Below are 11,587 nucleotides of genomic sequence, written 5' to 3'. Positions count from 1 at the left end.
TTATTATTTTTTTCACAGTTAAACCATGAGATGTTACATTTACATGAGAAAAGTTACGAGTACATACGTGTGGTGATAGAAACTGCAATAAAATATAAATTTAGATATTTGGTTCAATACATTTACAGTGACCTGACAATAAAGATAGAGTCAAAACAGATACTAGATTTGTATACGCTGGTACGCAATGCCAATTTATTAAACAATGAATGCGTGCGGAACACGATACAGTCTTTAATAGAACAGGAAAAGTCGATTGAAGAAGTTATCAATCAACTGGAAATTTTATCCGATGCAAAAGAAATCAGCATGCTCTACTCGATGATTTTCCAACGTGCCAGAAAGGAAATAGTTTTTGGGAAATGGTGGAAAACGTTTCGGCAGTTTTTCATCAAATATACCCCACCCGCCTACTACGTCCAATTGGTAATACAAGAATGTCTTTACGCGCAAGAGAACGAAGCGTTCATTAACGATGTCGCTGTGAATTTAATAAACAAGCTAACCATCGGTTACTCACTGACTCCAGAGTTACGAGATATATTGCCATTATTTTTTAAACTACAAGACAGAATTACAGAGGTCTCTAGAAAGGGTACAAGTGTTAACGTACAAGTTGAACAGGATTACAGCCTATTTTCTGTCAATGTAGAAAGTAGAAGTATCACTAGTATTAAGAAGTCGGAACAGTATGTCTCTCAGCACCGTACTAGTCATACATTTGATACAAGAGAACCTCCAATATTCGATCCACCGTCTAATTTATCAACGTTAGAGAGTCCAGTCTACAGTGTAGGTAGTACTCTGCAACTGAATGTTTATGAAGGTGATAGAAGTAATATCCCCAGTAACGAAAGTGCACAAATTGAATGTGATACTACAATTAAGTCACCTTACGTTACTGATGTACCATGGGTTATGCATAGAATCGGTAAGAATTATAACTTCCTAAAACTAAATAACAATCCAATTTTTCTTTCTCATACTACAATTAAGTCACCTTACGTTACTGATGTACCATGGGTTATGCATATAATCGGTAAGAATTATAAATTCCTAAAATTAAATAACAATCCAATTTTTCTTTCTCGAGAAACTGCAATAAAATATAAATTTAGATATTTGGTTCAATACATTTACAGTGACCTGACAATAAAGATAGAGTCAAAACAGATACTAGATTTGTATACGCTGGTACGCAATGCCAATTTATTAAACAATGAATGCGTTCGGAACACGATACAGTCTTTAATAGAACAGGAAAAGTCGATTGAAGAAGTTATCAATCAACTGGAAATTTTATCCGATGCAAAAGAAATCAGCATGCTCTACTCGATGATTTTCCAACGTGCCAGAAAGGAAATAGTTTTTGGGAAATGGTGGAAAACGTTTCGGCAGTTTTTCATCAAATATACCCCACCCGCCTACTACGTCCAATTGGTAATACAAGAATGTCTTTACGCGCAAGAGAACGAAGCGTTCATTAAAGATGTCGCTGTGAATTTAATAAACAAGCTAACCATCGGTTACTCACTGACTCCAGAGTTACGAGATATATTGCCATTATTTTTTAAACTACAAGACAGAATTACAGAGGTCTCTAGAAAGGGTACAAGTGTTAACGTACAAGTTGAACAGGATTACAGCCCATTTTCTGTCAATGTAGAAAGTAGAAGTATCACTAGTATTAAGAAGTCGGAACAGTATGTCTCTCAGCACCGTACTAGTCATACATTTGATACAAGAGAACCTCCAATATTCGATCCACCGTCTAATTTATCAACGTTAGAGAGTCCAGTCTACAGTGTAGGTAGTACTCTGCAACTGAATGTTTATGAAGGTGATAGAAGTAATATCCCCAGTAACGAAAGTGCACAAATTGAATGTGATACTACAATTAAGTCACCTTACGTTACTGATGTACCATGGGTTATGCATATAATCGGTAAGAATTATAAATTCCTAAAATTAAATAACAATCCAATTTTTCTTTCTCGCTACAAAACTGACCTTAATTCGTAGAAAACCTACCGGAACCAAGTTCACCACATCAGCATCGCTTCTGGAAATTTAACATTGATTTGATAAGTTTGAGAGAAGGCATCCAACACAAAGATTACAAACACGTACTTCAGATCCTTGACAAATATTCAAAATATGAAAACAATATCTTTCTGAAAGGATGCTATAATATACTACGCAATAATATTATGTCGTCGGACGAACACTTAGTCAACATTATCAAGATTTCAGGTAACGCACACTTTTCAACTGTAAGCACTTCTTCCGTAAGACAACAAATTAGCTGGCCGTAATATATTTTATGTTAGTTGACCCACGTTGCATATCGTGGTAACGCGTAATAACTCTCAATGTATATGAAGAGGACACTAAAAGGATTGATTGTAATTTTGTGGATCTAAAATGTTCTTTTCGTATTGCACTATGTATCGTTTGCGTTTTAACTTTTACTAACAGTTTTTTTTTACGTGATGCAATGCAATTTATCGCATAACAAGAAAGAAGTTTTCTTTGATTTTGTTTTACTAGTATTACTACGTTCTCTTACCTTCTCTTTTTTTATCACTTTCTTTATTTTTTTTTCCTTCAATGACTTTTATACCCGAGCCTAGGTTACCAAAATTATATCTATTATTTGTAATCAAATGTAAAGAGCACATGTCTTTAATAAAATATATGAAATATACCAACAACAAAAAATACAAAGTTTCTCGATTCTTGAGACCTAACTGTTGTCGTTTTACACGTTTTCAGTCCAAACTGGAATGAGCTCCATCTTGGAAGAGACATTGTTCACCCTAGGCAGATACGTCTTAATAGAGCTAGCTGACAACGGATCGTGGGTATTAGCCTATAAGTTACTGAAAACACTTAAAATTTATGAATCGCGATTTAATGTTGGATTCATTTTGCTATCTGCCGAAATATATATAGCCAATGATCGCCCGCTAAAGGCCCTTGAGATTCTTAGACGTGAGTTATATATTTACCCCAAGCATAATGATGCACAATTAGCACCAAGTAGACAAAAGATATTTTTTATTCTAAAAAAAACATTTATTACAGAAACCAATGTGATTTTTACTAATCGAAAGAAATGGAAGATACCTAGTGAAAGTAGAGATGAAGATTTGCGGGTCATAATCATTTCGCTCTTACTAGAGTCGCTCTGTGGTAATTTTGTGGAAAGTGCCTTCGCCTTATACGACACTTTGCTAGGGGATCAATATTGTATTTACTTTCCAATAGGTAAGATAATGATTAAATATCAATAAGACACTGGCTGTTCTCTTTAATGACGATGGCGAAGAATGAGAGGGATAGGAAGTTATATTTTTCCTCCTTTATTTTCAGACCTTCCACACTATATAGATAAACTAACTTTAGCGCTTTTGACAACTGAAAAATATGATTTACTCATTGAACTGGCTAGACTATTGATACCGTACAATTTTATGCTACGACCAAATATATTCAGAGCAGTGATAGTAACGGCTACTACTCGTGACATAATATTAGCTAACCAACTATTTCAATATGGCGCCAAATTGGGAACGTATCAAGCAATAAAGGTTAATTATCAGGATTTTATAAGTCAAAGTAAAAAAAAGACAAGGAATATGGAGACCAATCAGGTTATGAAAACATTTCTGTATCTAAGCTACAATACCTTTCTTGTCTAATCTCATGATTTTCATTTGTTAGCTAAATACTCCCGTATTCCTAATTATAAACACCAGGTGGATGGAGGAGGAAATATATCTGACAGTCACTGAATTAATTCAACAACTTTTCATGGAAATCGGACACGCGATTGATCGCATGCGCGTCAGACAACTTGCAGTTTACGTGTCCTTTGAGGTAAGTCCAGTAGCATTAATTAGGAAGCTTTCGATATTTTGTAATAATAATTACAGATAATTTGTAATTACGTTGTAACATTGCAGACTATACCGTCGTCGAGGGAGCTCCAATTAAGCGAAGTAAGAAAATATGACAATAAACACAACATTAATAGCACTAGGCAGGTCATGGAAAATATTTTGAAAAAAAGATTCGATCCTCCTCTTGGATTTGTTCAAACGCACAAAGGAAAATTTGCCAAATTTAGTAGCGAGAAATTGATCAACTACATGAAATCTACACATGTAGCATTGTGATATGATATATAACTTTATCCTTATTATTACATAGATACAGGTTTGATAATGTACCGTTACGGTTATCAAACAATCCTTTTTTTTATTTCGACAAGACGCCAGTATTCAAGACTACAGTGGTACATAGTTCCTTTTAAGTTTTTTTATATAAATTTTTCACGAAGTAAGAATGTAGACTGAATATCGATAACTAACTGTATATACGCTGGTCGTATCTCAGTACTACCCATATACAGTTATAATCAATGATAAAACTGATTTGAAAAACAATAGAATATAAGATCTAACTTTATGCGATAAGGAATTTTATTTCAGTTACTCAACATCTGTAAGCTCTCAATTTTCCATCCAACGGTTGTAATGTTTGTATATATTTTAACAGCTGTTAGCATAGGCTTTATAAATGTACTCATTTCCGTCCCCCATGCGTGATAAGAGAAAAATATTCTTATATTTTATTTACTCGTATATAAAAAAAATGACAAAAAATAAACTAAACAAAAACTATAGAAATTAATAACTGGCTATATTATACAGTCCACAACTTCACTCGCATAATTAATAACATAACACATCCTCGGGAATCGCAATGCATTTAAGAATGAATACATATGTAAGTAGTATGAATATAGCGCTAAAAAAAGTCAATAGATCCGCCGCACGATGTGTCAATTGAAAAGCACATTTTGGTGATGACTTATATACACATCTATACATAATACAGTATACGTAAATACAAAGTACTGGATTAATTATTCGAACTCTGGAATATCGTCAAAGGAATAACCAGGAACCTTTCGATACGCAAGAACCGCAACCCTCACGTGATAAGCACCCGGTATAAACATCAACGCTCCCAAAATGATAACCGGCCACATCCGATCTGAGTACTGGAACAAAGAAGTAACGCCCGATCCAATCCACCGGAATATTTATGATAACGAATAAGTGTTTCATAATCCAACAGAAGAAAACAAAAAAAATAGCGTTACCTTAGAATCGATGTGTCCGCTGACCATTAGGCTACCTATAATCAGCATAATAGTCCCTCCTACGAAGAGGAGTGCCGCTAAGGTTATCGCTTTCCATGGTATTTTAACTGGTGGACTTACGAACTGAAACAAACAGAAAAATGAGATGATTAATCCTTATCAAACTTTTACTAAAGTCTCATAACGATAAATTATACAGAAGACTAATATATGTATCACTATAAATAGCTTTACTTGAGAATCCACGAAACCACTATCGGTTTCGGTAAGTTGTGTGTAATCCACGTTGTCGAATTGCCTGCCGCCGCCGCCGCCTCTTCCTCTGAACATAGTCACCTTGTGCGTATAATCTAAAAGATATATATATGCATTTATATATATGTGTGCGTGTGTATACATACTAAGCATTGATCAGTTAGTTCAGATTCAAAAAAAGTTTTTTGCGGTTAATTATTACTGCTATCGTACTATATGGTACAGCAACGTTTTCCATAGACGCCGTGCGATTTATCCATAATATGATTGAACGTCCACCTTGGCTACCCCTTAAACGTCTCGCTAAACATTGATTCTATTTTCTAAAAGAACTATGACGAATGGATCGGACAATATCATATAAAAATAGAACGTGGTCCTGCGCAGTTAACTGTGTCAACTAACCCGAAGGTGCTGACTCTTCCTCTACGTATATCCAGAAGTTAAAACTGAATACGAAGAAATATTTCTACGGCCCTCATTGTTACGATGAAAATATTTTTTATTCATACCGTCACGTACGGTCATTTGAAATCTGCTGACGAATCAAATAAACTTTATACGATTTTCAAATGAGTATTTAACTTAACAATACCTGACTTGGACGTAACGTGTCAAATTGTTGTGACTAGATTAAAGACAGTTTACTCACTGATACTTGAATTCATGTAAAAGAATAAACTCTTTTTAATGTAAACGTAGTAATGCCCTGCCCCTTTATATACAGCCATCCGACAGCGTTACTTGAATATTAAGAATTACGAAAAACCGACACAATTTAACAATAGGCAAAATATTGTATCCATAAATATAATTCACATCAGCGTACACGGTGTTTCTATTATTTCTTCCGAAATACAATTGGACCATCGAGATACGTGGCTCTTCCGACAGATGGCGAAGGCGCGTCGAACTGTACCGCAGCGCCAGTGACGTTCTAGAGAACTACGTATTTATCATAGAAACAACAAGGTTTATTCTACAACCTCCGTTACGAATGGCCAAGGGAAGCGTGGAAATTTTAATCAATATATTTACCTGCTCGAAAGCAACTCCACATATCTATAGATAGATATATTTTCGAATCGAGTAGTCAGTCAGTGTTCTATCAACCGATATAGAAATCTTCCATTACTTAAGACTCCTAAAATCCGTCAAGAAAGACAGTTTGTGATTCGTTGTACAATTAATAATGACTGCCGATGACACAATCACAAAGCACGATAATTATTATGGGATTAATAATACGTCGACACCTCTTAACCAGGTAACCAATAATTTTTCCTCGCAACACATCTCGCTCTCGCGTGTAACGTCGGGAACCAAGAAAGATAATTATTCAGAGGCGTTTTGGATTTTGAATAATTTTCATATATACAGTGTCCGTAGATATACCGATCATTGTATACGATAATCGTTGTTAAATATCCTATGGCTATAAATCCCGTCGACACAGTTTTCATGAAGGGCACGATTCTGTTCATTAATGTAATAATCTTTGCAGTTCGTCACTGAACTTTTTATTCGCGCGACGCACTTTCACGCAAGAGAGGGGCGTCTCGACGTGCAGTCAGGCCCCTATGGACGAAGTCTACGTTGCACCTGCCGACGTCACGTGATTTTCAAGCTCTAATCCTTTCCTATGACGTGCTACCCGTGTTGCCGTATTATCCGTAAATATATCAATTCTTTCTACTGTCTCTTTCCACGTCCTGAAACTGGATTGCTGAGAAACGGGATGGATCGATGTAACGCGGGAGAGGCTGCGGACGGCCGTTTCGCGTCGCGACGCCGACGCCAGTGCCGTGGCCATAAGGAAAACGCGGGAGCACCAAATAAGGACGAGACTCGGAGCCGGCGCGTGGGTTATATTTAAAATATCAATATTTAGCCATAATAATTCATAATGAAAATATAAATTTCACCAAAAAAAAATTTCTTTCATAATCCACGTGCCGACGATAATGCGCATATTAGTTAACGATAAAGATTACTTTTATTTTAAATAAAATTTGTATTCAAATTACAGGCTGATTAGACGAATCGATGCATCCAATAGCGAAATTACGTAAACATGAATATTGTAAATCAGCCATTGTTCTATATTCCTAGGAATTAAATGCGAATCATAAATCTCAACAAGCAGAATATACCATGGATAATTACTGTATAAAGCTTACACGTGTATCTGTATAAAATAATAGCATGGTTATAGATATTTCATACGAGAATATGTTACCACCTGTGTCACCCACTACCCTGGATACTTATACACCTACGTATAATAGATACAATGCAAAGACCAGATTGATGGATTACAAGGATACAAAAGATATTATAATAGTACATAGAATTTTGTACTAAAAAAAGAAGTGTAGTAAACAACTAACCCCTAATAACTCACAGTGAATCGCGACGCAAAACCAACTACGCAATTTCATCCAACAAGGGTAGTAAAGTATGCGCAGTCAAACTGTAGCCAAGTCCCCCACGAAACATCCCCTAGAAATTCCATAGACGTGACACGAGACCGAAAAAGATGTAAAAATTAAAAAAAAACCATAAAACTATAAATTTCATTATCAGTAGAATTTTCTTCTCGACCTTGCACCCCTGCGCAAACACATACCAGATACACAACCAAAACGACAGTCGATGATGCAATTCATTACCGTGCAATCTCACGAATTTACCGCAAAGCAGTATAATAGGTAAAATAAAAAAAATTGCAATTTCTCATACAACCCCTACAAAAAAATTGGCCTGGACCTTTTTTTATTCAATCAACAATGCCAATATGGGGGTTAAACATTTGAACCAGATATCCAGCACCCCTAGGTAAAATATAAAAAAAATCAGTTTGACAGGACCTTAATGCAGGGGGCGCCACGATTTGGAATGCGGCACTGTTGCAGGTACGCATGCGCCATGCGTTCTCGTATCTCGGTGGATAGACGAAGGAGGCCAGGGGCGGCAGTGCGGGTTCTGGGGGCGGCGAGGGCGGCTGCCTCCGTTGAAGTAACCCCTTGGCGACAACGGCACACGGCTCGCGATTTCGCATAAAGTCACCACCGCGTTCGAGCCTGGCCCGGGGTCCGAGATTCATCAGGCACCAACGCCTAGTGTAAGAAGACCTCGTCGAAAATACCAACCGATCCCCCCGATATTACATCGTCCCCACTCATTCAGGTAAATCAATATCCACGCTCAAATAATTTAAGCGATGCCCCTAGATTTCACCATCATCCAAAGAGGCCGGTTTCGGTAGGAGCTCATTCTGACGGGGGTGTCTTTCGTTTTTTTTTTTTTTTTCTATTCCGTTGAGAATACTGTTTTAATTATTATTATTATTTTCTAATGTACCGATAGTTTCCTCTGTGACATCCGGTCGCTTCCTTCGGGATGGGATTCGGACACGTTCCTGGGGCGCGGGTCGATTTGACCCAGGTGTCTAATACGGGATCTGCACGAGGGCATCACGTTTATCGATATGCAGCAGCTGTTTCCACCATTTTTTTTCTTAGTCTGATTCTTGTTCAATTTTTTTTTTTTTTGAATTCCATAAGAAGGTCGTTTATGCTCTATTCCGTTTTTTGATCGAAGAAATTTTTTATTTGGCAGATGAATATCGAAAGTGTCGTTTTTTCTGATTTTTCGGGATGGTGCTGAATTTTTGAATATCTACTTTCAAGATTTTTAACGAAATTACGGTAACGTTTGATTGTGTATTGCTGAAACGTTGGAAACCTTAGATACGCGAGTATCTCAAGTGTTAAGGTATACAGGTAGCTTCGACCCAGATATTAGCCAGCTTTTGCTATACAAAACGTCAAATAGAATTATGTAAATTTGATATACGTCATTTGAATCGTTTTACTAGCTATAAAGTATAGTGCCACGATAAAGAGGAGATTACATTTGAAATCAGAGCATAAATTACCAAAAATACGAATCCCTACGGTATCCACGAATAGTATTGAACTTTTTTTTAAATACTTGAAAAAAAAAAACTAGAAAAAAAATGTGCATAACCTTCATCGAAGATATTCGCAAATTTTCGGCGAGATAAATAAAAATGTCTGCCATAAAGAGTCTACCCGTTAAATCCCATGATAAGGTTATCCCAATTATCCCTGTGTCTCGATAAAAACAGATAAAACGGGATAAGCTCATCTGCAAATCACGTTACTGACAATCGATTCACCCGATAAGTACTTTTGATTCGGTAACCCATATTACACCTGACAGTAGCCATACCTACGACATGTCTCTGAAAACTCAAATTAAAGTTCAGACTGTAATCGCACTATCTGTAAGTATTAGATATTTATGAATTGCATATAGTACGTACGTGATAATAAAACAGTGGGTCTGACTTGGTAAACGAAAATTTTTAATTTTTTATCTTTGACAAGTAGCTAAAATTATGTATTTTCAGCAATGCCTCTAAAATCCAATATACATCTATACAATCTAATACAGCTCGAGCCTCGAAGCCTAACCTAGAAGTTTCGTAGTCCGAAGATTTAAGAGGGATAGGTTGGCCAACATTAACGTGAGTCACGCAAAAAGTCCTTATCCCGATTGCGAATTTATCCTCGCAAAAATGAACGACCCCAAGGAACGAGACCAGCAAAAAATAATATTTGTATTACGAAACAAGAGTCCCTCTTACCTGACGTCATTATCTTACATTGTATAAATTGTAAGAAAAAGACTAGGGTAGCATAATAGCTCAGCATCTCCTTTAGACTGGCAATATGAATATGACCAATTTTTTATTTCTCATTAAGACCAGCGAGGGGGTGGCAATTTTGTGGAAGAGGACAAAAAAATGGTAGAAATTGTCAACCCCTCAGTAAAGGTGTTCTTGAGAATGCTTTTTGGAACTTTGTCGAGTTAGTGTTCATTTTGAAAAAAAAATAGGGATTGAAGGCAGAGGGGGTAGCAAGGATAAAATGAAATGCATCCAAGACGTTCTGCGAGTACAAATTTTCCACCCTCTTCCGGTCGCTCGATGCTATTATAAAAGGATGTACAGACTTCATCTCGTTGATCGATACAGCATCCAATTGTCTTTCGGATCAGCTAACCTTATCGCTTTATATGCTATCAGCCAATTACATAATAAATGGTATACCTGTCATTTGCAGTAACATTTAAGACAACAATTCCCACCAGTCCTTTATACGCGCCTTTAGCCTGTCTCTTTGGTGCGAACAATGAGCAACCCCCCGGTATCGTCCCGATGAACATGTATTTTTCTACCCTCGTGTCATAGCGTTCCAATAATTATCTATTCTGCCAAGAAATTTCATTATAGAAATTTTCTCCTAAATCTCATTCTCCTCCCCTAAATCTGACACTGGACTGATCACGTTAAGGTCACCGATTTTGTTGTTTATTTTAGTAAACAAATAAAAAATAAAGCCAATCGAATGAAAATTTTTCTTCGATAAAATTGCGATATATATCACAATTCAATGTTAACTCGTCATACATGAATTTTTATCATGTGAATACACGGTTTGTAACAATAATTGATTACGGGCAAATACAATAATTTTTCATAACGATAGAGAACATGTTCTGTATTAAATTTTTCATAAATTAAAAATGGCTAATCGTACCGAGAGATTTTTTGAAAAATTTTTAAAAAAATTTTTTTAAAATATTCCTTAGCATAGCAAGACACCTATCTCGTATGGCAAAGAATTTGACAGCTACTTAATAAAGTCGCTTTCGTTAATTAATTTCAGTATGGAGTGCCCGGAAGCGGTGGAGAGGGGCAGAAACTTTCGTCTACTCACCGCGGAAGAATTGCCGAAACTTTTGGACTTCCTTACGGGATATTTACCAGAGTCCCTGAAGGTGAGTTAAATCCGCATCTATATGTATACATATATATAGATTGGATACAGGATCATAAACCAAACTCTGTCCCTAAAAAAATAGCCCAGATATAAAAAGAAAATGAATAAGCAAGCAAGTGGCTGATAAAAATTGATAGGATTTCCGAAAAAAAAAAAGGAAAGAGTCCTTTGCAGATAATTTTGGAATCTAGGTCGGCCAACGCTCGTCAAATTGTGGCAGTGATCCGTATAACAACGCTTGTCCTAATGTTTTCAGCATCTCGTAGGAGCCCCCCCCCCCCTCCCC

General features: G+C 36.5%; 3 protein-coding genes and 1 long non-coding RNA gene across 23 annotated transcripts in view; 3 read left to right on the top strand and 1 right to left on the bottom strand.

Moving 5' to 3' along the window:
• The first annotated feature begins 6 nt into the window (after window positions 1-6).
• On the top strand, window positions 7-4,377 carry LOC107268262. Of its 3 annotated transcripts, none has more exons than XM_015740885.1 (7): window positions 7-931; window positions 2,023-2,253; window positions 2,776-2,994; window positions 3,088-3,270; window positions 3,376-3,593; window positions 3,727-3,882; window positions 3,969-4,377. In XM_015740885.1, the coding sequence occupies exons 1-7, from the start codon at window positions 31-33 to the stop codon at window positions 4,179-4,181; spliced, it is 2,121 nt and encodes a 706-aa protein (XP_015596371.1). In that variant the 5' UTR covers window positions 7-30; the 3' UTR covers window positions 4,182-4,377. The 3 variants fall into 3 exon arrangements, with proteins under 3 accessions (XP_015596371.1, XP_015596354.1, XP_015596362.1); XM_015740876.2 differs by adding an exon at window positions 1,126-1,945 and having other exon boundaries at window positions 25-111; window positions 2,776-3,270; XM_015740868.1 differs by having other exon boundaries at window positions 2,776-3,270.
• The window catches only part of LOC107268288 (transmembrane protein 230), a 21,188-nt gene continuing 11,506 nt past the window's right edge, over window positions 1,906-11,587 (bottom strand). For 8 of the 14 annotated variants that reach the window (XM_025085756.1, XM_015740978.2, XM_025085747.1 and 5 more), the window contains 3 exons: window positions 5,408-5,523; window positions 5,174-5,296; window positions 4,756-5,071 (listed from right to left, as the gene is read on the bottom strand). In XM_025085756.1, the coding sequence (XP_024941524.1) occupies window positions 4,934-5,071; window positions 5,174-5,296; window positions 5,408-5,503 (357 nt within the window). In that variant the 5' untranslated portion in view covers window positions 5,504-5,523 and the 3' untranslated portion in view covers window positions 4,756-4,933. Of the gene's footprint in view, window positions 2,063-4,465; window positions 5,072-5,173; window positions 5,297-5,407; window positions 5,524-5,641; window positions 5,983-6,023; window positions 6,360-6,466; window positions 6,924-7,832; window positions 8,175-11,587 lie in introns of those variants that run through there. The other 6 variants (XM_015740993.2, XM_015740924.2, XM_025085736.1 and 3 more) reach the window with 6 other exon arrangements.
• Window positions 6,409-7,649, top strand: LOC112494479. Its single transcript, XR_003059917.1, has 2 exons — window positions 6,409-6,695; window positions 6,933-7,649. It is a non-coding gene; the product is annotated as an uncharacterized LOC112494479 (long non-coding RNA).
• Window positions 8,390-11,587, top strand: part of LOC107268276 — a 12,320-nt gene continuing 9,122 nt past the window's right edge. The window contains exons 1-4 of one of the 5 annotated variants that reach the window (XM_025085724.1): window positions 8,390-8,617; window positions 8,798-9,205; window positions 9,911-9,983; window positions 11,188-11,299. In XM_025085724.1, the coding sequence (XP_024941492.1) occupies window positions 11,189-11,299 (111 nt within the window). In that variant the 5' untranslated portion in view covers window positions 8,390-8,617; window positions 8,798-9,205; window positions 9,911-9,983; window position 11,188. Of the gene's footprint in view, window positions 8,618-8,797; window positions 9,984-11,187; window positions 11,300-11,587 lie in introns of all 5 variants that reach the window. The other 4 variants (XM_025085720.1, XM_025085728.1, XM_025085726.1 and 1 more) reach the window with 4 other exon arrangements.

This window comes from Cephus cinctus, unplaced genomic scaffold, assembly GCF_000341935.2.
Source record: "Cephus cinctus unplaced genomic scaffold, Ccin1 Ccin1_scaffold0048, whole genome shotgun sequence".
NCBI classification, from domain to species: Eukaryota; Metazoa; Arthropoda; class Insecta; order Hymenoptera; family Cephidae; genus Cephus; species Cephus cinctus.
Note: the sequence above shows the minus strand (reverse complement) of the source record. Positions and strands in the feature narration are given on the sequence as shown.

Coding starts and splice junctions, on each gene's coding strand:
- LOC107268262 (XM_015740868.1), top strand. CDS start 31: ATGTTACATTTACATGAGAAAAGTTACGAGTACATACGTGTGGTGATA. Junction 3,271..3,375: donor TTGTATTTACTTTCCAATAG/GTAAGATAATGA, acceptor CTTTATTTTCAG/ACCTTCCACACTATATAGAT. Junction 3,594..3,726: donor GAACGTATCAAGCAATAAAG/GTTAATTATCAG, acceptor TTCATTTGTTAG/CTAAATACTCCCGTATTCCT.